The sequence below is a fragment of the Notolepis coatsorum genome (genome assembly GCF_963971535.1).
Source record: "Notolepis coatsorum genome assembly, chromosome: 3".
Taxonomy (NCBI): Eukaryota; Metazoa; Chordata; class Actinopteri; order Aulopiformes; family Paralepididae; genus Notolepis; species Notolepis coatsorum.
The window spans coordinates 4029928-4057723 of record NC_140167.1 but is presented as its reverse complement, the minus strand read 5'-3'; the positions used below and the strand labels follow the sequence as shown (position 1 = coordinate 4057723).

General features: G+C 48.3%; 1 protein-coding gene across 1 annotated transcript in view; it reads left to right on the top strand.

The window, feature by feature from the left end:
* The window catches only part of syt14a (synaptotagmin XIVa), a gene marked incomplete at both ends in the record, with an annotated part of 160819 nt that overhangs the window by 119178 nt on the left and 13845 nt on the right, over positions 1-27796 (top strand). Inside the window, 5 exon segments of the mRNA XM_084310331.1 lie at positions 12706-12939; positions 22141-22337; positions 22339-22428; positions 23917-24105; positions 26772-27044. Of these exon segments, the coding sequence (XP_084166457.1) occupies positions 12706-12939; positions 22141-22337; positions 22339-22428; positions 23917-24105; positions 26772-27044 (983 nt within the window).

The window sequence follows — 27796 nt, the reverse complement described above, 5'->3', positions numbered from 1 at the left end:
TACTTTCAGTATGGAGGAGACATTTTTGTGTTGACTTGGGTAACCTCACAAATATGTCATGCTCAGTAATACAAAAACAACATTCCAAAGTTATTGCCCAAACTAGCAACTTCCAGTATGACTTCCAGACTAGAAGTTTTTGCAGTTGGGCCTTTCTGTGAGCGTGGCTGTGTGTGTGGCTGTGTGTGTGTGTGTGTGTGAGTGTGTGTGTGTGTGTGTGTGTGTGTGTGTGTGTGTGTGTGTGTGTGTGTGTGTGTGTGTGTGTGTGTGTGTGTGTGTGTGTGTGTGTGTGTGTGTGTGTGTGTGTGTGTGTGTGTGTGCGTGCGTGCGTGCGTGCGTGCGTGCGTGCGTGCGTGCGTGCGTGCGTGCGTGCGTGCGTGCGTGCGTGCGTGCGTGCGTGCGTGCGTGCGTGCGTGCGTGCGTGTGTGTGTGTGTGTGTGTGTGTGTGTGTGTGTGTGTGTGTGTGTGTGTGTGTGTGTGTGTGTGTGTGTGTGTGTGTGTGTGTGTGTGAGTGAGTGAGTGTGGCCGTGTGGTAATGGCCTCTGCTGCGGTGATCGATGCAGAGAGGGACTTCCCTGTCACATGAGCGTTCAGCTCCAACGCCCGAGGCCCGCAGGCAGCAGACACCGACGCTCTCTCCGGTTTCACTGGCTGATGGACGGGTTGTTAGCTTAGCCGCCCCCCCTACCCCCCTCCCCCTCCCCCCCCGGGGGGTAAATGATGTAATCAATCCATGTGGCAATCAGAAACAGGATTGAGTGACCAGCCACAGCTTATGTAACACCACATTGTGTGTGTGTGTGTGTGTGACAGCTCCCATTGTGAAGGCAACACTCTTAGCATTATACATGCTATACATGTATACCGCTACACACCATCATGTACACACGCACACACACACGCGTGTGAACACAGTGACTACAGTACACACACGCTTCCAAGCCCACACGGAGACGCGCGCGTATGTCTCGTCTGAAAACGAACTGAAACCTACTGCATCCCACTGTTTGCATAGTTACTGCGGTTAGCTTCTGCAGGGCGGTATAGTTACTGCGGTTAGCTTCTGCAGGGCAGTGTAGTTACTGTGGTTAGCTTCTGCAGGGCAGTGTAGTTACTGCGGTTAGCTTCTGCAGGGCAGTATAGTTACTGCGGTTAGCTTTTGCAGGGCAGTGTAGTTACTGCGGTTAGCTTCTGCAGGGCGGTATAGTTACTGCGGTTAGCTTCTGCAGGGCAGTGTAGTTACTGCGGTTAGCTTCTGCAGGGCAGTATAGTTACTGCGGTTAGCTTCTGCAGGGCAGTGTAGTTACTGCGGTTAGCTTCTGCAGGGCAGTGTAGTTACTGCGGTTAGCTTCTGCAGGGCAGTATAGTTACTGCGGTTAGCTTTTGCAGGGCAGTGTAGTTACTGCGGTTAGCTTCTGCAGGGCGGTATAGTTACTGCGGTTAGCTTCTGCAGGGCGGTATAGTTACTGCGGTTAGCTCCTGCAGGGGCCAGTGTAGTTACTGCGGTTAGCTTCTGCAGAGCAGTGTAGTTACTGTGGTTAGCTTCTGCAGGGCAGTATAGTTACTGCGGTTAGCTTCTGCAGGGCAGTGTAGTTACTGTGGTTAGCTTTTGCAGGGCGGTATAGTTACTGCGGTTAGCTTCTGCAGGGCAGTGTAGTTACTGTGGTTAGCTTCTGCAGGGCAGTATAGTTACTGCGGTTAGCTTCTGCAGGGCAGTGTAGTTACTGCGGTTAGCTTCTGCAGGGCGGTATAGTTACTGCGGTTAGCTTCTGCAGGGCAGTGTAGTTACTGTGGTTAGCTTCTGCAGGTCAGTATAGTTACTGTGGTTAGCTTCTGCAGGGCAGTATAGTTACTGCGGTTAGCTTCTGCAGGGCAGTGTAGTTACTGTGGTTAGCTTCTGCAGGTCAGTATAGTTACTGTGGTTAGCTTCTGCAGGGCAGTATAGTTACTGCGGTTAGCTTCTGCAGGGCAGTACAGTTACTGTGGTTAGCTTCTGCAGGGCGGTATAGTTACTGCGGTTAGCTTCTGCAGGGCAGTGTAGTTACTGCGGTTAGCTTCTGCAGGGCAGTGTAGTTACTGCGGTTAGCTTCTGCAGGGCAGTGTAGTTACTGCGGTTAGCTTCTGCAGGGCAGTGTAGTTACTGCGGTTAGTTTCTGCAGGGCGGTATAGTTACTGCGGTTAGCTTCTGCAGAGCAGTATAGTTACTGTGGTTAGCTTCTGCAGGGCAGTGTAGTTACTGTGGTTAGCTTCTGCAGGGCAGTGTAGTTACTGTGGTTAGCTTCTGCAGGGTAGTATAGTTACTGCGGTTAGCTTCTGCAGGGCAGTGTAGTTACTGCGGTTAGTTTCTGCAGGGCAGTATAGTTACTGCTGTTAGCTTCTGCAGGGAAGTATAGTTACTGCGGTTAGCTTCTGCAGGGCAGTATAGTTACTGCTGTTAGCTTCTGCAGGGAAGTATAGTTACTGCGGTTAGCTTCTGCAGGGCAGTATAGTTACTGCGGTTAGCTTCTGCAGGGCAGTATAGTTACTGTGGTTAGCTTCTGCAGGGCAGTATAGTTACTGCGGTTAGCTTCTGCAGGGCAGTATAGTTACTGCGGTTAGCTTCTTCAGGGCGGTATAGTTACTGTGGTTAGCTTCTGCAGGGCAGTATAGTTACTGTGGTTAGCTTCTGCAGGGCGGTATAGTTACTGCGGTTAGCTTCTTCAGGGCGGTATAGTATTCCTGTGTTTCATAGACAATATGGATTTAACGTGATCACAGAAATACTGTAGTCCTTCACCATAGCATCCCATAGTATTCCTGTGGTTTTACCATAGAAATGCAAAATGTTTATAGTGATTCACTAAAGGATTCGGGGACTACTATAATTTCATTTCATAGGTCATTTTGGTACGGGTTATACACACGCACGTACACCTACGCACACACACACTGAAAAACACTCTCTTTGTGTGTGCGAGTGGAAAACGGACGCAGTGGAGCTCACCAGCCAAGCGGACACGCCGGGCTCACTTCCTCCCTGGCTCCCCGGGTGACGCCACGCTCGGCCGAGCCGCGAACAATAACAGCAGCTCGGCGGAACCGGGGAGACGGGTCGGGTCACCGGGGGAAACGCACGCTCGATGCGGCTGCATTGGTTTTTAGTGGAAAGTGGTCTTTATTGACTGAGCGGCACTGAGTAGAAAGCAGTGGGGTGAAAGTGGGTGTTGCGATAACAAAACGGAGACGAGGGGTCCTGTACTAGAGATTGTACTGTACTTGTGCTGTTTATGATGCCCAATACATTTAATATTGGTATAAGATAAGTACTGTATATTGGTATTATTGGGTTTGGTATAATGTACTTCTTAATCTTTGACATAACCAGGATGCCTCGTTCTCCCATTAATTTACCAGCAACAAACTACCAGAGCTTTGAGCAGAGGACGACCCGCGTCACGTTTTGACCTCGGATTCTCAGCAGACGGAAGACCGCGTCCGCCGCGCGTCATCTGAAGCGCCGCCTCAGTGTAATTAGGTGAGACAGTAGTCCACATAGACTCTCGTGTTTGGGCACCGTCGAAGGACATTGTCCGTCGGTGGCGGGACAGGGGGTTTCCGCAGAGCGGCCGCCGGAGTCATGTCCTTCTTCAAGATTTTACAGCAGAGACTGCCCTCGGTGACCACCCTGTTGAACTCGGTCACCGACGCCGTGGACGCGATCGGAGACGTCACGTACTCGGTGAGCGGCGGCCTGGCCGAGCAGGTCAACCTCCTCGTCGGCAAGATGAAGGCCGAGGAGGCAGAGAGGCGCAGGAGGGTCGAGGTGGCCGAACAGGAGGCCGCAGCCGCCGCCTCTCTCGTCAGGGAGACACTCGGCCAGAACTGTCGGCTCGTCTCGCCCGTCCAGGGGGCGGAGGCCGGAGAGATACTTACCCAGGACCATCGCCTCGTCTCGCCCGTCCAGGGGGCGGAGGCCGGAGAGATACTCACCCAGGACCATGGCCTCGTCTTGCCCGTCCAGGGGGCGGAGGCCAGAGAGACACTCGGCCAGAACCATCAGCTCATCTCGCCCGTCCAGGGGGCGGAGGCCGGAGAGATACTTACTCAGGACCATGGCCTCGTCTCGCCCGTCCAGGGGGCGGAGGCCAGAGAGATACTCACCCAGGACCCAGGCCTCATCTTGCCCGTCCAGGGGGCGGAGGCCGGAGAGATACTCACCCAGGACCATCGCCTCGTCTCGCCCGTCCAGGGGGCGGAGGCCGGAGAGATACTCACCCAGGACCATGGCCTCATCTTGCCCATCCAGGGGGCGGAGGCCGGAGAGACACTCGGCCAGAACCATGGCCTCATCTTGCCCATCCAGGGGGCGGAGGCCGGAGAGATACTCACCCAGGACCATGGCCTCATCTCGCCCGTCCAGGAGGTGGAGGCCAGAGAGACACTCGGCCAGAACCATCAGCTCATCTCGCCCGTCCAGGGGGCGGAGGCCAGAGAGATACTCACCCAGGATCATGACCTCATCTTGCACACCCAGGGGTCAGAGGCCAGAGAGATAGTAACCCAGGACCATGGCCTTGCATCGCCCGCCCAGGAGACAGAGGCCAGAGGGACACTCACCCAGGACCAAGACCTCATCTTGCACACCCAGGAGGTGGAGGCCAGAGGGACACTCACCCAGGACCAAGACCTCATCTTGCCCTCCCAGGGGGTGGAGGCCAGAGGGACACTCACCCAGGACCAAGACCTCATCTTGCACACCCAGGAGGTGGAGGCCAGAGGGACACTCACCCAGGACCAAGACCTCATCTTGCACACCCAGGGGGCGGAGGCCAGAGAGATACTCACCCAGGACCATGGCCTCATCTCGCCCTACCAGGAGGCGAAGGCCAGAGAGATACTTACCCAGGATCATGGCCTCATCTTGCCTGTCAAGGGGGCGGAGCTCAGAGAGATACTCACCCAGGACCCAGGCCTCATCTTGAACTTCCTGAGAGAGATACTGACCCAGGACCATGGCCTCATCTCACCTGCCCAGGCTCCTGAGAAAACCCACATCAAGCCCCAGGCTTTGTCGCCCAGTCAGTCACTGGACTTGGGGGCCTACGCCACAGACGACCACAGCACCGGGTGCGCTCCCTCGGTAGAGACCCATTCCACCGGCAGTGACCTTTCACAGCCCCCCGAGGGGGCTCCCGGTGCTGACAGGTGTTTGGCTGTTGCTCCATCAGACACCCGCGGCGGGCCTTCAGAGGTTGATACGGCGGACTCTCCCAGGGCGCCGGCGGACGGAGTCGGCTCCACCTCAGCGAGCGGCGAGCGCCGTAAACACTCGGTGGAAAACAAGGGGAAGAGAAAGAAGCGGAAAGGTGCAGGTGAGAGAGGCGTGTGTCTGTGTGGTTTCCTTGCTCTCTCTCTCTCTCTCTGTCTTGAACAGTGACTTTTGGCCACCATTTTGGCTCAACTCTGGGTGCTGCTGACATCCTACTTTTTTCCCCCCATCTGACTATGAGCTGATCTTCTCCTCTGCATGATGGCTGCCGACTCTTCTTTCCGCTCCAAGAAACTCTCCTCTGTGCCGACCGCGCGCGCTTACATTGAAACAGCGCGGTTTCTTTTCATCACAAACAGACTTGTGATCAAATGTGTATATTTTATAGGTAAGAGTGCCTTGCGCTCTTTGAGCATGGCACTAACAAGTAAGTAATAGTCCGTAAGATAGAGGAGGAAGTGAAGGCACTTTATTCAGGTGATCCTGCCGCCGGAGCGTTTCCAAGGCGATACTAAACCCCTGCTCTGAGTGCAGTGGAGTATATTTCAAAGCAGAGCTCTGCCGCCACCGTGTGGCAGAGAAAGGAGTTACACTTGATCTATGTAGAGCGGGTGGGAGGATGGAACGATAGAAGTGATATTTATCTGTAAAATAGCATGTAAGAATGCCAGCTTTATCGTCACATTTATTTTGTCAATGATTGATCAGTGATCCATGGAGAACATTTGTCTCTCGTGTAGGTAAAATGTCTAAACATACAATGACCCATACAAACACAAGAGGCTGTCAGGTTATTTAAGTATGTGCTCTGGTTCTGCTCTATGTTTAGTTCATTAATCCTGCTGCAGTTCCTTAACACTGTCGTCCTCACAGCTAGAAGGTCCAGGGTCCCCCGATAAGATAAACCCAATGGAAAAACATGCACAACAGATCACTAACGCTGTCGCGTTCCCTGGCGAAGGCGGACAGGAGCACTTGGATTGGTCCCCGGGGCGCGGCCCTTGGGGGGGAAGGACGACGGGATGGGTCAAGTGCAGAGAGACATTTCATCGGTGACCCAATGCATGTGTGTGTGTGTTCCTGTGTGTCGCCCATGTGTGTGTTAAACTGCATGACAAATAAAGACTTCTTCTTCTTCTTCTTCTTCTTCTTCTTCTTCTTCTTCTTCTTCTTCTTCTTCTTCTTCTTCTTCTTCTTCTTCTTCTTCTTCTTCTTCTTCTTCTTCTTCTTCTCTTCTTCTTCTTCTTCTTCTTCTTCTTCTTCTTCTTCTTCTTCTTCTTCTATCCTCAGTTCATTGATTGATCCTGGTCCCGTTCCTTACTCCTACCTATCTTTCATTGATCCTGACTGAAGAACTCATACAACAGTGGCCTGGCAGATCATTAAAGGGATAGTTTAGATTTTTGGAACCACAGCCCTATTTTTGGAGACCGTTCTCAGCACGACCCAAGCAGTCCCTCGTACCTCCTCGCAGTAGCTCCAGCTAGCCGGTAGGGATGTCTGATATTATCGGCCTACCAATATTATCGGCCGATATTGGCATTAAAATGTAATATCGGAAATGATTGGTATCGGTTTAAAAAAAAGAAACATTTATATATAATATATATATATATATTTTTTACATGTATTTAACATATATATGTAATGTTAATTACCTGAAATGATTCCATTTCGGTATCAGAAATTAAGAGTTGGACAATATCGGTATATCGGATATATCGGTAAAAAAGCCAATATCGAACATCCCATAGTTTGTGGCTAACTATCCAAAACGACTACAAGGACGTACTGTATACGAGCGACTGCTTGGGTCGTGCTGAGAAAACGCTCCACCGATCATCTTTGGTTTGTGGCTAACTCATTGGTTTGTGGAAAGAAACGCCCCCCTCCTCTACCTTAAAGAACTCATCACCCCTCACACTCCTCCTCACAACACCTCCACTCCGGCCAGGCTAACCTCCTCCAGCGCCCGAGGACCAGACTCTGCACCGTGGGAGATCAGGCTTTCTGCTCCTCCGCTCCCAGCCTGGGGAGCGCTCTCCCTGACCACCTGAGAGCACCACAGACTGTAGAACGCTCTCCCTGACCACCTGAGAGCACCACAGACTGTAGAACACTCTCCCTGACCACCTGAGAGCACCACAGACTGTAGAACACTCTCCCTGACCACCTGAGAGCACCACAGACTGTAGAACACTCTCCCTGACCACCTGAGAGCACCACAGACTGTAGAACACTCTCCCTGACCACCTGAGAGCACCACAGACTGTGGAACACTCTCCCTGACCACCTGAGAGCACCACAGACTGTAGAACACTCTCCCTGACCACCTGAGAGCACCACAGACTGTAGAACACTCTCCCTGACCACCTGAGAGCACCACAGACTGTAGAACACTCTCCCTGACCACCTGAGAGCACCACAGACTGTAGAACACTCTCCCTGACCACCTGAGAGCACCACAGACTGTAGAACACTCTCCCTGACCACCTGAGAGCACCACAGACTGTAGAACACTCTCCCTGACCACCTGAGAGCACCACAGACTGTAGAACACTCTCCCTGACCACCTGAGAGCACCACAGACTGTAGAACACTCTCCCTGACCACCTGAGAGCACCACAGACTGTAGAACACTCTCCCTGACCACCTGAGAGCACCACAGACTGTAGAACACTCTCCCTGACCACCTGAGAGCACCACAGACTGTAGAACACTCTCCCTGACCACCTGAGAGCACCACAGACTGTGGAACACTCTCCCTGACCACCTGAGAGCACCACAGACTGTAGAACACTCTCCCTGACCACCTGAGAGCACCACAGACTGTAGAACACTCTCCCTGACCACCTGAGAGCACCACAGTCTGTAGAACACTCTCCCTGACCACCTGAGAGCACCACAGACTGGGGAGCGCTCTCCCTGACCACCTGAGAGCACCACAGACTGGGGAGCGCTCTCCCTGACCACCTGAGAGCACCACAGACTGTAGAACGCTCTCCCTGACCACCTGAGAGCACCACAGACTGTAGAACACTCTCCCTGACCACCTGAGAGCACCACAGACTGTGGAACACTCTCCCTGACCACCTGAGAGCACCACAGACTGGGGAGCGCTCTCCCTGACCACCTGAGAGCACCACAGACTGGGGAGCGCTCTCCCTGACCACCTGAGAGCACCACAGACTGTAGAACGCTCTCCCTGACCACCTGAGAGCACCACAGACTGTAGAACACTCTCCCTGACCACCTGAGAGCACCACAGACTGTAGAACACTCTCCCTGACCACCTGAGAGCACCACAGACTGTAGAACACTCTCCCTGACCACCTGAGAGCACCACAGACTGTAGAACACTCTCCCTGACCACCTGAGAGCACCACAGTCTGTAGAACACTCTCCCTGACCACCTGAGAGCACCACAGTCTGTAGAACACTCTCCCTGACCACCTGAGAGCACCACAGACTGTAGAACACTCTCCCTGACCACCTGAGAGCACCACAGACTGTAGAACACTCTCCCTGACCACCTGAGAGCACCACAGACTGTAGAACACTCTCCCTGACCACCTGAGAGCACCACAGACTGTAGAACACTCTCCCTGACCACCTGAGAGCACCACAGACTGTAGAACACTCTCCCTGACCACCTGAGAGCACCACAGACTGTAGAACACTCTCCCTGACCACCTGAGAGCACCACAGACTGTAGAACACTCTCCCTGACCACCTGAGAGCACCACAGACTGGGGAGCGCTCTCCCTGACCACCTGAGAGCACCACAGACTGTAGAACGCTCTCCCTGACCACCTGAGAGCACCACAGACTGTAGAACACTCTCCCTGACCACCTGAGAGCACCACAGACTGTAGAACACTCTCCCTGACCACCTGAGAGCACCACAGACTGTAGAACACTCTCCCTGACCACCTGAGAGCACCACAGACTGTGGAACACTCTCCCTGACCACCTGAGAGCACCACAGACTGTAGAACACTCTCCCTGACCACCTGAGAGCACCACAGACTGTAGAACACTCTCCCTGACCACCTGAGAGCACCACAGTCTGTAGAACACTCTCCCTGACCACCTGAGAGCACCACAGACTGGGGAGCGCTCTCCCTGACCACCTGAGAGCACCACAGACTGGGGAGCGCTCTCCCTGACCACCTGAGAGCACCACAGACTGTAGAACGCTCTCCCTGACCACCTGAGAGCACCACAGACTGTAGAACACTCTCCCTGACCACCTGAGAGCACCACAGACTGTGGAACACTCTCCCTGACCACCTGAGAGCACCACAGACTGGGGAGCGCTCTCCCTGACCACCTGAGAGCACCACAGACTGGGGAGCGCTCTCCCTGACCACCTGAGAGCACCACAGACTGTAGAACGCTCTCCCTGACCACCTGAGAGCACCACAGACTGTAGAACACTCTCCCTGACCACCTGAGAGCACCACAGACTGTAGAACACTCTCCCTGACCACCTGAGAGCACCACAGACTGTAGAACACTCTCCCTGACCACCTGAGAGCACCACAGACTGTAGAACACTCTCCCTGACCACCTGAGAGCACCACAGTCTGTAGAACACTCTCCCTGACCACCTGAGAGCACCACAGTCTGTAGAACACTCTCCCTGACCACCTGAGAGCACCACAGACTGTAGAACACTCTCCCTGACCACCTGAGAGCACCACAGACTGTAGAACACTCTCCCTGACCACCTGAGAGCACCACAGACTGTAGAACACTCTCCCTGACCACCTGAGAGCACCACAGACTGTAGAACACTCTCCCTGACCACCTGAGAGCACCACAGACTGTAGAACACTCTCCCTGACCACCTGAGAGCACCACAGACTGTAGAACACTCTCCCTGACCACCTGAGAGCACCACAGACTGTAGAACACTCTCCCTGACCACCTGAGAGCACCACAGACTGGGGAGCGCTCTCCCTGACCACCTGAGAGCACCACAGACTGTAGAACGCTCTCCCTGACCACCTGAGAGCACCACAGACTGTAGAACACTCTCCCTGACCACCTGAGAGCACCACAGACTGTAGAACACTCTCCCTGACCACCTGAGAGCACCACAGACTGTAGAACACTCTCCCTGACCACCTGAGAGCACCACAGACTGTAGAACACTCTCCCTGACCACCTGAGAGCACCACAGTCTGTAGAACACTCTCCCTGACCACCTGAGAGCACCACAGTCTGTAGAACACTCTCCCTGACCACCTGAGAGCACCACAGACTGTAGAACACTCTCCCTGACCACCTGAGAGCACCACAGACTGTAGAACACTCTCCCTGACCACCTGAGAGCACCACAGACTGTAGAACACTCTCCCTGACCACCTGAGAGCACCACAGACTGTAGAACACTCTCCCTGACCACCTGAGAGCACCACAGACTGTAGAACACTCTCCCTGACCACCTGAGAGCACCACAGACTGTAGAACACTCTCCCTGACCACCTGAGAGCACCACAGACTGTAGAACACTCTCCCTGACCACCTGAGAGCACCACAGACTGTAGAACACTCTCCCTGACCACCTGAGAGCACCACAGACTGTAGAACACTCTCCCTGACCACCTGAGAGCACCACAGACTGTAGAACACTCTCCCTGACCACCTGAGAGCACTACAGACTGTAGAACACTCTCCCTGACCACCTGAGAGCACCACAGACTGTAGAACACTCTCCCTGACCACCTGAGAGCACCACAGACTGTAGAACACTCTCCCTGACCACCTGAGAGCACCACAGACTGTAGAACACTCTCCCTGACCACCTGAGAGCACCACAGACCATGGATGATTTAAAAAAGGGCCTCGAAACACATCTTTTTAATAGAGCCTTTTGTAGATTTGTATCTAGTTCTAGCACCACACATTTTACGTTATTTTACTCTTTTACTAGTTTTAGCCCTTCTTATTTCATGTGCTTTTTACTCTTTTACTACTTTCAGCTCTTCTTATTTTATGTTCTTTACTCTTTTACTACTTTTAGCCCTTCACATTCCATGTTCTTTTTACTCCTTTACTAGTTTTAGTCTTGCTTATTTTATGTACTTTTTTTTACTCTCTTGCTAGTTTTTATGTGTGTATTAAAACCAAACAAACACAGGAACACTATTATAAACCACTACATTATGTATGTGGTAAATCTGTAGTGTGTATTAAAAACAAACAAACACAGACACACTATAAACCACTACAGTATTTCTGTGGTGAATCTGTAGTGTGTATTAAAAACAAACAAACACAGATACACTATAAACCACTACAGTATTTCTGTGGTAAATCTGTAGCGTGTATTAAAAACAAACAAACACAGACACACTATAAACCACTACAGTATTTCTGTGGTGAATCTATAGTGTGTATGAAAAAGAAAGGTACAGTAGGAATACTGTAAACCACTACAGTATTATTTATCTGGTAAACTTCAAAAAACAAACAAACAACATATAACTCATGTAGGTTTTACTGTAGTTTATTTTAAGATAAGATATTCCTTTATTGATCCCCTTGGGGAAATTCAGGCATCATAGCAGCACGGGGGAAGGGGGAGGGGAGGTACAGGTAGTTTCCTACAGGCTTCTTATTATTATTTAAATAGTTTTTATTGTTTTTTTTAAGGTTCAACAACAACATTACATACAAACATACATTATACATGACTATATATAACCACACAATACAGAAAATAAATGAAAAATACAGTAAACAAAAAAAGAAAAAGAAAAGTAATAATAACAATAAAATATAATTGCATCGTTCTTATACAGGTTGTCACTTGCCATACAGATATTGCCTTTCTAATAAATCGCCGTCTTATGCCTAAACATCCTCAGCCGGGAATTTTAGATTAAAATAATAAAAAAAATGGCTGCCAAACTTGGAAACATTTCTGGGTAGAGCGGTGTGGTTTTTTTTTTACGTAGCCTCTGTTTCCGACGACGCTCTCTGATTGGCTAGGCCGCGTACAGCGATGAAGAAAAGACCCTCTCTGATTGGTTTAGCTCCGAAGGGTCTCTTCCGCCTTGTACATATATTCTCTGTTATGCTTAGGCATTCTTTCGAAGTGGTTATGCTTAGGCATTCTTTCAAAGTGGTTATGCTTAGGCATTCTTTCAAAGTGGTTATGCTTAGGCATTCTTTCAAAGTGGTTATGCTTAGGCATTCTTTCGAAGTGGTTATGCTTAGAGTTAGGGTTAGCCAATCGGAGAGCGTCTTTTTCTTCTTCGCTCACAGAGGCTACGTTAAAAAAATCACGCGGTAGAGCCCCTGGTGGAGTATTTAAGTCTCTCAAGGTTTACTGTAGGTGTGCCATCACATCTTCGACGCAGGCTTCTGAGAAGAAAGCCAGCCGGTTATGTGTGAACTCACAGTAAGTAGGTCATCTGTCTGCCCCTCCCCCCCCACACACACAGAGAAGATGTACCAGGACGCCGACCGGCAGGGCTCCTCGTCGGACAGTGAGGACGAGGTGATGATGGGTCAGTACCAGGAGGCCGTCAGTCGCTCCCAGGGCCTCCGGGGTGGAGCGGCAGCGGCGGCAGCAGCGGCGGCGCCACCTAGAGGCTTCCGCTGGGACAGCAGGCAGAAGTACAGCCCCGTGACGGCTGAGTACGACGGCTACAGCAGCGAAGCCTCCGCGGAGGACGGTGAGGAGTCCGCGCTAAACTCAAACTCAAATCAAATCAAATCAAATCAAATCAAATCAAATGTATTTGTAAGGCCCGACAACAACACACGTTAATGTCCCCCATGGGGCCGGACACGTCTTCTTTAAACAAGTCGAGAAGAAACATCACAATTGAATATGAATAGAATATGAATATGAATAGATGTTTGTTGTCATTGTTACAGTTGTTACAACGAAATTTTAAAAATGCAACCCTAGGTGCTAGTAAAAATTTTAAAACAGTCCTAAACACAGTATTAAATATAAAAACAGGGGTGGGGCATAAATAACATTAATATAAACAGGGGGGTGTAAAATATAATTGCACTATCCCTTAATGTTGTGTGTGCGTGTGCGTGGGGGGGGGGGGGGGGTGCAAGGGAGACTGTTGTTTTAAAATTTAGCTGAGTTTAGTGCACATTTGGCCCTGGGGTAAAAACTAAACTTCAGTCTGTTAGTCCGGGTGGGCATGACGCTGAAACGCCTGCCCGAGCGCAGCCGCACGAGGTGCTTGTTGCCCGGGTGTTGTGGGTCCTTCAGTATTTTTACTGCTTTTTTGAGGCAGCGGGAGTTGTGTAGTCCCTCCAGTGAGGGGAGGGGGCAACCGATAAATCAAGAACAAAACAAAAACACCATAAAGTCCAAAAAAAAAATGTATTAAATAAATGAATGCAACACTCCCAGACATACCCAAGCAAAGGTAAGGAAAAACTCACTAAAACCTAGCAATAGGGAAAAAATGCACCACAGGCAATGTGGAGGAGAGAAACCTTAGAAGGGCCGTTCAAGGGGGGATCTCCCTTCTTAGATGTCGGTGATAGTAGTGTTGCAGCGAAACAGGCGAAACAGTTGATAAGCATGCACATTATACGTGTAATGAAACACAGACAAGTGCATGCGATAGCAACTGAACATTTTGATTGAAAATAGAGCTATTAATTTTCCTGCAATAAAGAAAATTTATAAAAAAAAGAAAATAGAGCTGATGGCGGATCCATTTGAGGCATGGGGGGGGGGGGGGGGGGGGGGGGGGGCGGCGCAGAGAGGGTCGCATCCTCCCGGTCATCATCACGGGACGTCCAACACTCCGGTCATCACCACGAGACAGCCACTCACAGGGAGAGGGGACGCCTGTTGTTTTTCTACAACGGAGTTCGGCGATTTGCGAATCTGATGGCCAGTGTCATTTCTGGTCATGTGACATGTACGGCCAATCGTGGGACCGCAAGTTTCTACACTGGTTAGGCTTAGGCGCTCGTTCGAAGTCGGTTACGGTTAGAGTTTGTCTTAGAGCATGGCGATAGAACGCCTGCCCTGATTCGACGGTTAAGCTTAGGCACTCTTTCGAAGTTGGTTAAGGTTAGGGTTAGGGTTAGGCGATCGAACGCCAGGTGCTTTGCAGGCTGTTCGACGCGGAAATGGGCAAAGACACAGCTCGTCACGCTATTGGGCGCACATGTCACATGACCAGAAACGTCAGTGGCCAATCAGATTTGCAAATCGCCGAACTCCGTTGTAGAAAAATAACAGGCGTCCCGTCTCCCTGTGAGTGGCTGTCTCGTGGTGATGACCGGACGCAGACGGACAGGCGTTAGACAGTTTGCGTGATTGTGATGGGCGGACATAGCAATAGATACATGTAGTAAGCATATACACAGGTATGTGAATATAATAGATATATGTAGTTAAAGCACTCTCCACGTCCACCCCATCACAGTAGTACCAGGTCGAGGAGAATGAGTACATCTTCTGAAAAGTACACTTTGTATACTTTTGTATGTATTGAAGAAGTGTACTAATGTTGTGTTAAAGTGAAACCACTGAAACTGTGCTTTGTCCCAATACTACACTCCTGTTATACCACCATTGCACTACACTACTTCAATTTGACTGCCAGAGCATTCGTGAGTGAGTGAGTTCGTGAGTTCGTGAGTTCGTGAGTGAGTGAGTGAGTGTCTGAGTGTCTGAGTGTCTGAGTGTCTGAGTGTCTGAGTGTCTGAGTGTGTGAGTGAGTGAGTGAGTGAGTGTGTGAGTGGATTGAGTGAGTGAGTGAGTGAGTGAGTGAGTGAGTGAGTGAGTGAGGTGAGTGAGTGAGTGAGTGACTGACTGACTGACTGACTGACTGACTGACTGACTGACTGACTGACTGACTGACTGACTGACTGACTGACTGACTGACTGACTGACTGACTGACTGACTGACTGACTGACTGACTGACTGACTGACTGACTGACTGACTGACTGACTGACTGACTGACTGACTGACTGACTGACTGACTACTATAGCGCTATTACAGTGGTTTTGAGTAGAGAGGATCTTTGATACAGTAGGAGTGATTCAACTCATAAACCCTCTACGTTCTCCTGTTTGCCTCTCAGGCAGACCAGCACACACACACACACACACACACACACACACACACACACACACACACACACACACACACACACACACACACACACACACACACACACACACACACACACACACACACACACACACACACACACACACACACACACACACACACACACACACACACACACACACACACACACACACACACACACACACACACACACACACACACACACACACACACACACACACACACACACACACACACACACACACACACACACACACACACACACACACACACACACACACACACACACACACACACACACACACACACACACACACACACACACACACACACACACACACACACACACACACACACACACACACACACACACACACACACACACACACACACACACACACACACACACACACACACACACACACACACACACACACACACACACACACACACACACACACACACACACACACACACACACACACACACACACACACACACACACACACACACACACACACACACACACACACACACACACACACACACACACACACACACACACACACACACACACACACACACGGTGGATCAAAGCAGCAGCCCTTGTTCAGCTCACTCTCTGTGGGAGGTTTATGAAGCAGTCAACGCTTCTACATGTTCCTTTCATAATCCTCCAACAGAATGTCGAATAAAACTCAAGTATCTCGTCGTCGCCGGTGGAAGAAAACCTCGTAGTTTAATTATTATTATTATTATAATTGTTTTAATAAATCAACTCGGTAGATCATCCTCCATATGTGTGTGTTTTATTGATTGATTGATTGAAAACGTTATTAACAGATTGCAGAATGGGTACAATACAGTACAGCTCACACTGTGTGTGTGGTTTTACAAAGTTTAAACAATGGGAAAGCATTAAACCGATCATCTGATCATCTGTTTTTTGATTGGCTATTTTTTAATAAAGCGCGGCCGCAGGATTAATAACGTTAACGTCAGTTCGGCCAGAGAAACAAATATACTAATTAAAATGGTCGGACCTGCGAGATTTGTACTTTGTACTTTGTGTAGGTCTGCATTTTAAATGTAAGGAGGAAAAAGTATGTTTTTTTTCTCTGAAATGTAATTGAGTAAAAGTACAAGTATACAAACCTAATAATACTTGAGTAAAGTACAAATCCCCCAAAACAGTACTTAAGTATTGTAACAAAGTACAATTACTCAAGTACTTTACACCCCTGTATATAGTATATATAGTCATATGTTGTTGCCGTACAACTTTCTCTCCGAACCACAGAAATGTAGGTATTTTTCAATCAAATCCGAAAAGCCTCAGAACCGCCTTGTCATTTATATAGATCGTCTATATTTACCCCTTCAGAGGCTCTCGTCTTCTCTCTCCTCGTCTGCTCCGGATGTCACTCGCCTTTCCGAGATCAGCCGTGAAAGAGTGGAAGAGGTGGCAGCCTGGTTGTTTTCCCCCCCGCACGCTCCCTGTGTTCTCGCCTGTCAGCGCGAAGGAGGGCTTCTAGCCTCAGGCCATCTGGATTATACATGAGGAGGGATTGTGCTGAGGCTGCAGGAAACATGGGGGAGTAGGTGGTGGTGGGTGGGTGGGTGCCCTGGGTGGCTCCTGCTCAGCCTGGAAGAGGACAGAAACAAGGGTGGTGGTGGTGGGTGCCCTGGGTGCATCAACATTTAAGCCAACCAACTTGCGTTCAGCGTTTCTCTGATTGGCCACGACGCCCATGTGACCGCGGCAGCGCGAGAGAGCGGCAGTGCGGAAATAGGCTGCATTCTATTGCCATGCTCTGCGACAAACTCTAACCTTAACCAACTCCGAAAGAATGCCTAAACTTAACCCTAACCTTAACCAACTCCGAAACAATGCCTAAACTTAACCGGCGAAAGAATGCACTTAAAAAAAAAAAAAAAAAAAAAAATGAAGTGATTCAAACTTGTCACCAACACACCGCAGGATCCACAGCAAGGCAGCGAGCGAGTTGAGCTAACCGTCAATGTTAAAAGTGGGGGGATTACGGCTGCATAATGCCGCGGGGGCGTGGCTAGGCGCAAGTTGGTTGCCTAACATGTTGACGCGCCCTGGGTGGCTCCTGCTCAGCCTGCCAGGATGGAAGAGGAGAGAAACAGGGGAGGTGGTGGTGGGTGGGTGCCCTGGGTGGCTCCTGCTCAGCCTGCCAGGATGGAAGAGGAGAGAAACAGGGGAGGTGGTGGTGGGTGGGTGGGTGCCCTGGGTGGCTCCAGCTCAGCCTGGAAGAGGACAGAAACAGGGGAGGTGGTGGTGGGTGGGTGGGTGCCCTGGGTGGCTCCAGCTCAGCCTGCCAGGATGGAAGAGGACAGAAACAGGGGAGGTGGTGGTGGGTGGGTGGGTGCCCTGGGTGGCTCCAGCTCAGCCTGCCAGGATGGAAGAGGACAGAAACAGGGGAGGTGGTGGTGGGTGGGTGGGTGGGTGCCCTGGGTGGCTCCAGCTCAGCCTGCCAGGATGGAAGAGGACAGAAACAGGGGTGGTGGTGGGTGGGTGCCCTGGGTGGCTCCAGCTCAGCCTGCCAGGATGGAAGAGGACAGAAACAGGGGCGGTGGTGGTGGGTGTGGGTGCCCTGGGTGGCTCCTGCTCACAGCCCAAACCCACCGAACGCGGGACGTGGGCGTGAGGCAGGCGGGCGGGCGATCAGCGCTTCACTTTCGCTCTCCCATGTTTTTTCGCTTTGGTTGGATTCAGAGGCGTGTGCGCCGCGCGCATTTTCACAGGAATACACTCAATAGCTGCATTATTACTACCACACATATAGATGTTGTTCAACCAGCTAATGTATCTTTCCCCAATACAAATAAACCATATTACTATACTTTTTCAGGAGTACAGTTTCAGATTCAGATTCAGATTCAGAGTTTTTATTTGTCACATGGAATCATACAATCAGAGTTTCTTCATTACACAATCATAATTATCATTCCATGGACAAAAGGAGCAGGAAGAAGAATAAATCTTATAGTTACCTGCCCCTTATAGTCACACTGATCATCATTCTAAAATGAATTCTAACATTCAAATTAATTGGATAATAACTGGTTATACATGCAAAATGGACAATAGAACACTGGAACTGGAAATCTTTAAAAAGATATTGTAGGAGCTATTTGATTGTTTTTGTGTTAAGTCTGTAGTTTGTTAAGTCCATCACTGGGTGGCAGCACGGAGCGCATGGGTGGCAGCACGGAGCGCATGGGTTTTGAATAAAGGCACAGGTGTAGGCTATGTCAATTAAGGTATCTAGGTATGGGTGACGGAGAGGTCTCACGGTTTTTTACCGCACGAACGCACGCACGTACCCTCGCTCGTTTTCACTATTATTAACAGCATTATGCAGAAACTATTGTTTGGCTCATCAACCGTGTATTATGTTAAATACTTCAATTAAAGATTGCGTTCGTCACCAACACCGGAGACGCTGGATTCGCCTGTTCGAATCCAGCTCACAGCTCCGGCGTTGTCACCAGCTTGGCTGGCCGTTCACACTAATACAATTGGCTGTATTAGAGGGTGGGAGAAGCTGGCGGGGTGGGTCCGGGTCGTTGTAAACAGCGACTCCTACAGTTCGGTCGGGGCGCCTGCTCAGCGCGGATAGGATCTAAGGGAGGTAGTGTGATCCTTCCACACGTTACACCCTCTCAGTGAGAGTCCGGGCTGCCAGGTGAAAAGAAGCGGTTGATTGGCTAGACATGTGTCGGAGGAAGCACGTGATAGCCTCCACTCTCCCAGACCGACTGTGGGGGGTAAGTGCGCAGCGACCAGGAAGGGGATTGGGAATTGGCATAACGACTAACATTGGGATGGGAGAAAATCTGAGGAAAAAGGAGGGGGAAAAAGATCGTAAATAAATAATACCATAGTATAATCCAATTTAAACCATATCAGTATCATAAATGCTCTGGAGCAATCTCTCTCTCTGTCTCTCGGATCAATCCAATAAAATAATTAACACATGTATATGTTGTCATTTTAAACAACTCACCATTCATTCATTCATACATTATGCATCAGCAGCAGCGAAATTAATGTTATAGTTCACAACACAGCAGCGCGTTTTGAAGCGCTATTATCATCTCAGCAAGGCAGCACTGTCAATACTTTCCGCAAATATTCAATATATTTGCTAAATGCAATACAAGAGACACTGCCCACTGCAAATCACTGTGTATATTTGACTCTATAAGAGTACACCTGCCACCAACTTGGAGTGTATTTGGGTCCAGCCTTAATGCTGGAACACACAGCGCTAACAGGAGTTATATTTGTACCAGTATGTAATACAGCCTTAATGCTGGAACACACAGCATTGCAAAAGGAAATATCAAGTTTCTCAAGTTCAAGTTTCTTTATTAGTTGTCATACAGAAGTACAGAATACTTTTATACAAAATGCTTCTTTCTGTTTCGCTCCAGAGACTGTGCTAGGCAAAAATAGATAAGTATAAAATAAGTATAGCAAGTATAAAATAGAAGTCAAGTACGTAGACAAAAAAAAATTCAGTATATACATACATACAATGCTCAATGTAGAGTAGAAGTAACTGAGTTACCATACAATATACTATACAGTGCAAAGCAGAAGTGGGATGAGGTACAATTTAGGTACAATTTACAGTAAGGTGTAATGAGGTATGGGTTGTAGTGCAAATTCTTTACCAATAAATATAAAGTGTGCTTAGGTGTACTAACGTGGTTAAAGTGGGTGCTGCAGTGAGTTGTATGTTTAAAGTGAGTGTGTGCGTGTGGATGTGTGTGCTGTGAGTGCATTTGATGGTTGTGGCATAGTGTTATTGTTCGTTGATGATTGTTCCATATATGACCAGTATTATGATACTTGACCTTAAGTCATTGTAAAATGTGTTATGTGTTACGATTATTGTTATAAAGCATTATTCACATTTACGAGTTATAATTCTAACTATAATTATACAGTGTGATGAGCAGATTATAACGCATTATAAGTACGACAAAGTGTCACCAATACGGTGAATGTTAACGAATCTGAATAAGGACGTCAAAATATAATCCCCGAAGCGTGCGTCCTATTTATGCCAAGGCGGCTGCAGTCCGTGCTTCTCACAGTCAACTGATTCTTAATTCATGGTTTTGGAAAAAGAGGGTTAGCTGGTTAGTTAGTAGTAACTCCCTGACACACGGGAGAGAAGTGCTGCTCCTCTCTCCTTTTGTCACCTCAAATATTTATACCTGCGTTTTTCCGGAGAGCTTAAACTCCCACTTAAAAGAAGAAACAAGCACAGCCGGTCCCTCAACCCTGAGAGGCACGAGAAGACAAAATGGAGGCGCGCGGAGGAGCGGGAGGAAGCGGCTGTCGGGAGGGAAGGGTGGCGGCCTCAATTAGCGAGCCAGAAGAAGAGTGGTGCTTTGACACAACAACGACGACTTCTTCTTCTTCTTCTTCTTCCTCCTCCTCCTCTTCCACCCCCAGAGCGACTGCACCCCATCTCTCTGAGAGAGAGAGAGAGAGAGAGAGAGAGAGAGAGAGAGAGAGAGAGAGAGAGAGATGAGAGAGAGAGCCTTTCATCAGATCCTCCATGACACTTCGTTAGCGCTCCTCCTCGTTGATGTGTGCGGCGCCGCAGGGGGCGTCTGACTCTCTGACGTTATCGAGGCTGAAAGTTTCACCGTGTTGGAGAGGAAGCGGCGGAACAATGATTAGGAGCGGATTACCTCATCCTATAGTGTTTTCACGGAGGTTAGGAGACTTGGAAACGGACTCTCTTCTTGCTCGGTTTATTGGTAGTGCAGAAAGTGAAACACCATACTGTACCAGTGTGATGAAGTTGTGTACTTCTCAAAAAATAAAATAAACAAATTTTTTTTTATAATTAATAATTTATCTAGAGATATCTACAGCAATAATTTTAGGTGTCAATGAAGCCAGCATTGCAATCTGGTTAGAAGTGGTGGAGAGAATAAAGGTTAGCATATGAATTGTAATCCTTGGTTAGAAACGAAATAATGGATGGATTATCCAACGGGGGTCCTGATGGGGGGGAAGAAGAGCGAGTAAGAGCATAATGTATTGTATTGTATTGCAAGTATTATGTATATATCTCGTAACCTACATGTATATTGATTCAAATATTGGAATGTATAATCCTGCGATTTATTGTGGATATTTACTGTTAATACTTGTGTGTCTAGTTTTATGTCATGTCAATTTTTTTTTTTTAATTTGTTCACAAAAAGAATATTTAATAATTCAGGAGTACAGTTTTGAGTAAACATCAAACATTTGTTTTTTCCAAAGATATATCTTGCAGCATATTTTAAGCTTATTTTTTATATTAAAGTATATTTAGGGCTAGATCCACAAAGAATGGATTGCACGGTGCTATAGTTGCACCCTATACTTACAATTCACTATGAATTGAACATGGGGGACCCTGATGTAAACGAGACGGAAGTCTTTCTCTGGTCTGCATCCCCTTAACACAATGTGTGTATTGAGCCGTACTGTATTGTACCCATTCTGCAATCTGTTCATACAATTTTCAATCAATCAAACAGCCACCCAGCAGGGGTTAAAGGCACAGTATATAGGCAACAATATTCCAAGCTTTTTTAACCCCTTGTGTGGTGTTTTTATGTCCGTGGGGCCCGTTTTAAACGTTTATACACGATATATGATATATACTGTATATATATCAGTACTCTCTCCACCTCCGCTCGATTCTGACCTCTGACCTCCTCCTCCCCCCCCCCCCCAAACCAGCCAACTGCATCCAGAGGATGAGACGGACCCCCCCGCTGGACGAGCTGCAGCCGCCGCCCTACCAGGACGAGAACGGCTCCCCGCGCATGTCCTCCTGCACGCCCTCCGACCTGGGCGACGCCAAGTGCGACCTGCTGTCCCACCTCAGCGACCTCAGTCCCCACCACTCGTACGGCAAGTGCCCCAGCGAGGGCAGCGGAGGGGGGGGGCCCGGAGGCGGAGAGCTACCTGAACAAGGGCTACGAGGAGGACGTGCCCAGCGACAGCACCGCCGTGCTCAGCCCAGAGGTAGGGGGCGCTGTTTAGATAGAATATAGAATGGAATAGAATAGAAATACTTTTGTTATCCCGAGGGAAATTATTTGACACTGCAAATAGTTCAACGTTAAACATTTACTATTAATAATGACATTAATCACTATTAAGCACGTTTTATACACCTTCCACCCTAGTCGCAGAAATGAACAGGTTGACTCCCGTGTTAAACAGGTTTTTTTCAATACACAGCCTGTACAGTTTTTAATTAGAATGGGAATCATAAGTAACATGATAATGGATGGATGAGGCCTCCAAGAGGTAGTTTGTGCATTTATTCAGGATTTTAACCATTATTTTCTTTAATAATAAATAATAATAATAATAATAATAATAATAATAATAATAATAATAATAATAATAATAATAATAATAATAATAATAATAATAATAATAATAATAATAATAATAATAATAATAATAATAATAATAATAATAATAACTCATTAAAAAAAATTTAAATCCTGAAAATGAATAAATATTCTATATGTATGGTGAGGACTGAAGTTAATAATGATATCCATGAAAAAGAATTGGAACAATACATGAAAAAGATATGTTTTTACTGAGATCGCCGTTTCCGTCACTAGGGAGAAAGGTGGGAGTTTTTTGAAGGTTGACTGGAGGGTTAAAAAGTCTCCCTTAACACATTGGTCGCAAAAATCGCTTTCCAGCGTTATTGCCCGCCATGCGTTGACCGCCAACAGCGCTGTGCAGCGTTTTTTAGATCAATATTTCATTTTTTCGCCATGGCATTCATAATTCCTCCACCCAACCCCCGGTGCCCTAGCGGGACCCTAGATGGGACTGCAACACCTCAATACCGCCGCCTGGTGGATGGTCGGGCGAGTTACACACTCAAAAAACCGGAAAGTGTCATCGGCGCGTCGAGGAAATTCCTCCGGCAGTCACATCTCGCTACGGGACTCCTGACAAACACTATACTACATATGGATCGCTGCCATAACGCAATAATCGATATGATTTCGGCGTTTATTGCGCCATACAAACCGGAAATGGATCTAGGTGATCGGCGTGGAGGAAAGGGGGGGGGGTCGTTCATAATTCCTTGATCGTCACTAAGGGCTTTATTTACTATGGGTTGTTATATTGATCAGACTTGATGTAAGAGGACATAGCCACAAAGTCTTTCTATACAAAGTTTCGTTTTTGAATGTATCAACCAAATGAAACAGAGTTTTTGAATCTGGCATTATCCATGTTGGTGATGCGAGTCTTGGCGATACATTTTATGTGCATATTTAATGGTGGAAGTGTCTCATTTGCATATATAAACATACAATTCAGAAAACTTGTAATATATTTTTTCTTAGTTTATATGTACATAACAAACTGGGAAAGTTTCATAGTGATAATCTATTCAAGTATTTTCTTTCCCCATTAGGGGGTGCCGTCCGCCCTCAAAGTGTTTTCTTCTTTCCCCTTCCGACGTTCCTCCAGGACATGTCGGCCCGCGGCTCGGCCGCGCGGCTCCCGAAGAAGCGGGGCTACGAGCCGGACCCCGCGGCCCAGTGCGGCACCCTGGACGTGGCCTTCGACTACGACCCGCAGGACCAGCGGCTGGCGGTGACGGTCACCGCCGCCACGGACATCCCCGCCCTCAAGCGCACCGGCAACGTCTCCTGGCAGGTGATCCTCCTCCTCCTCGCCTACAAATCCCTGCACGGCAGTGGCGTAGCGGAGGCCCCCGCACCCCCCGCGTGCCCCCCTGACTCCGCCCCCACTGTAGACTATCCTCTTAGATTTTTTAGTACATGGTTTGCGAGTGCTCCCACGGGCCGAATATTGCCCCGATCCTCGCGAGATTAAATCCACGGGTACCTCTCGGCGTGCCGAAGCTTTTCATAAATCACTTCCCGCATCGAAAACGAGGGGAAAAGGTCGGCTTGCGACCCTGAAAATTTTGCGTGATTTTTAAAACGTTGTATTAAGTGAGCCTATTATGGGCTCCACGCGAGCTTTCTACCGTGGGTACATCTGGGCGTCCCGCAACTTTTACTCATTCACATGTAGCCCCGAAAATGCTTAGAAAAGGAAAGCCGAAAGCGTGGAATAAACTCGCAGAAACTGAAAAGTGTCCCACGGGCGCGCCATGATTCCCATCCGCGTGAAAATATCCACGGCCATAGAGGAGACCGTGGGACACCTTTTTGCAACCGAATATGTGTCTCGAATTTGCTCCCACGCGGCGAGAAAAAAAGCTAAATGTTCTCACTTTATTATTGATTTAGGGGAGTGGGCGGGGCCTCATGGTCTGATCTGCGGGGGGGCCCCGACATATTGCGCAACGCCACTGCTGCACGGGTTGACCCCTTCCTACCTGACCGACCTACTCCACCCCTACTACACTCCATGCAGCACGAGGCCTCCGCTCCTCCAACTCCGACCTCCTCACCATCCCCCCCTTGCACCAGGCGTTCCACACTGGGAGACCGAGCTTTCGTTTAGTAGCTGCCCCCCCAGGCTGTGGAACTCCCTCTCCCCCCCCCCCCCCCCCTCCATCCGAGGCTCTGACACCATCAACCTCTTCAAAAACACACCTAAAAAACACACCTGTTCACACTTGCCTTCACGCAACACGGCCCCTGCTCCCAAGTAGCCCCCACCCCCCTGACTCTTTTATTTTAAGCCTCGGATCCCGTTGTTTTGTTGTTTGTTTGTTTTTGATTTCTGTTTTTTTGTTTCTGTTCATTTTCTCGTTACCACTTCATCCAATCGGACAGCACCTTGCTTCCTTTTTTTTTTTTTATATCTTATTTGTTTTTTTCCCTGTTGTTACTATACACATTATATTCATAATTTCTTTTCTAATTGTTATTCACCCTTTCTTTTATATAGCTTCTCTCTCCTTGTGTACAGTGTCCTTGAGTCTGAGAAAGGCGCTTCTCTCTTCAAATCCAATTTATTATTATTATTAGTATTATTATTAATACGTATAATAAGTATAATTATTAATAAGTGACTCAAGTTTTTTCTTTTTGTACTATAAGTCAAAGTATAGTATATAATGTATTATACTAAATTATGTTAAATCAAGTCAAATGTAATGGAAGAAAAACAAATGTAAACGTAAGGGGGTAGGGATCTATAAGCTTAGCTTCCCTCTACTCCTTTTTTGAACATGTCAACAAACTAACTACATTGCTCTTGACTTTTTGCTTAATTTCTTTTTCAAGTTCAAGTTTCTTTATTAGTTGTCATGTACTGTAGAAGTACAGAATACTTTTATACAAAATGCTTCTTTCTGTTTCGCTCCAGAGACTGTGCTAGGCAAAAATAGATAATAAAATAAGTATAGCAAGTATAAAAGTATAAAATAGAAGTCAAGTACGTAGACAAAAATTTTCAGTATATACATATATACAATGCTCTATGTAGAGTAGACGTAACTGAGTTACCATACAATATACTATACAGTGCAAAGCAGAAGTGGGATGAGGTACAATGTAGGTACAATATAATTTACAGTCAGGTGTAATAAGGTATTAGGTATGAGGGTTGTAGTGCAAATTCTTTACTGATAAATATAAAGTGTGCTTAGGTGTACTAAAGTGGTTAAAGTGGGTGCTGCAGTGAGTCGTTTGTTTAAAGTGAGTGTGTGTGTGTGTGGATGTGTGTGCCGTGAGTGCATTTGATGGTTGTTGCATAGTGTTATTGTCCGTTGAGCATCCTGATTTTCATTATGATTGTTATGTATGACGGAGCTTGATATTGTGATTTGTTTGGAGGAATGTGGAGAATACATGTTCAAAAATAAACTCATTCGGGGCGGTCAGGTGGCGTAGCGGAGATTGCGTTCATCACCAACGCTGGAGACGCTGGATTCGCGTGTTCGAATCCAGCTCCCGGCGTTGTCACCAGCTTGGCTGGCCGTTCACGCTAATACAATTTGGCAGTATTAGGGGGTGGGGAAGCTGGCGGGGTGGGAATCTGGCGTTGTGGACAGCGACGCCTACAGGTCAGGTCTCGGCGCTTGCTAAGCTAAGCGGGGCAGGACTTGGTGGAGATAGCGTGCCCTCCCACGCGTTACACTTCACCAATGAGAGTCCTCGCTGCCAGGTGAAAAGACGTCACTGGCTGTCGGCGCACGTCTCGGGGGAAGCGTGCGATCGACTCGGGACGCCCTTGTACCGACTCGTAGGAGAACATGCATACAGCGCCAGGTAGGGGAGGGGGGAGGGAATTGGCACAACGACTAAATTGGGACGGGGAGAAAATCAGAGAAAAATCAGAAACGAAAAAAAAAATTAATTATTTTTTTTAATAAACTCATTCATTCATTCATCCATGATCAGGTCCACCTGGTGCTGCTTCCCGCCAAGAAGCAGCGGGCGAAGACGGGCGTGCAGAAGGGCCCGTGTCCCGTCTTCACCGAGACCTTCCGCTTCGGCCGCGTGGAGTCGGAGATGATCGCAAACTACGCCGTGCGCTTCCGCCTCTACAGCGTGCGGCGCATGAAGAAGGAGAAGGCGCTGGGCGAGAAGGTGTTCCACCTCACCAAGCTCAACCTGCAGCCGGGCAAGATGTCGGTGCCGGTTATACTGGCGCCCAGCTGCGCCGCGCTCCCGGTGAGTGAGATCAAAGGCCTGCGAGCGAGCAAGCGAGCGTTCTCTCTCTCTCTCTGTCTCTCTGTCTCTCTCTCTCTCTCTCTGTCTCTCTCGCTCTCTCTCTCTCATCCTCTCTCTCTCTCTCTCTCTCTCTCTCTCTCTCGCTCTCTCTCTCTCTCTCTTTCTCTCTCTATCTCATCCTCTCTCTCTCTCTCTCTCTCTCTCTCTCTCTCTCTCTATCTCATCCTCTCTCTCTCTCTCTCTCTCTCTCTCTCTCTCTCTCTCTCTCTCTCTCTCTCTCTCTCTCTCTCTCTCTCTCTCTCTCTCTCTCTCTCTCTCTCTCTCTCTCTCTCTCTCTCCTCCCCCCTAACCACCTCATGGTAATTGCTCTTGCATGGTAGGAATACAGTCTGGATACCGTGCTCCAGCCAGGATGATGTGTATGCTGCTTAGTAAGGTTGTTTCCCCGAAGCCTGTTTTTGGGATTCGAACTTCGTCAGGGTTTTTCGAACGGACGTTCGAACCTTCAAACCGTTTTTAATTCTAAAAGAAAATGTCTAAATACATTTTTTTTTAATTTTTTTTTATATACAGTATAAATATCCTCAAACTAAATCCTCAATTTGAATAAAGTGATTCATCTGATTAAATAGTCTTATTTTTTTTTATTATATCAACTTTCTTTGAGGAATATAACTCATCAGTTTTTTTTAATACTATAATATTACTGTAGCCTAATCTTTATCTGCAACTGTGAAGAAAAACCCTATTGG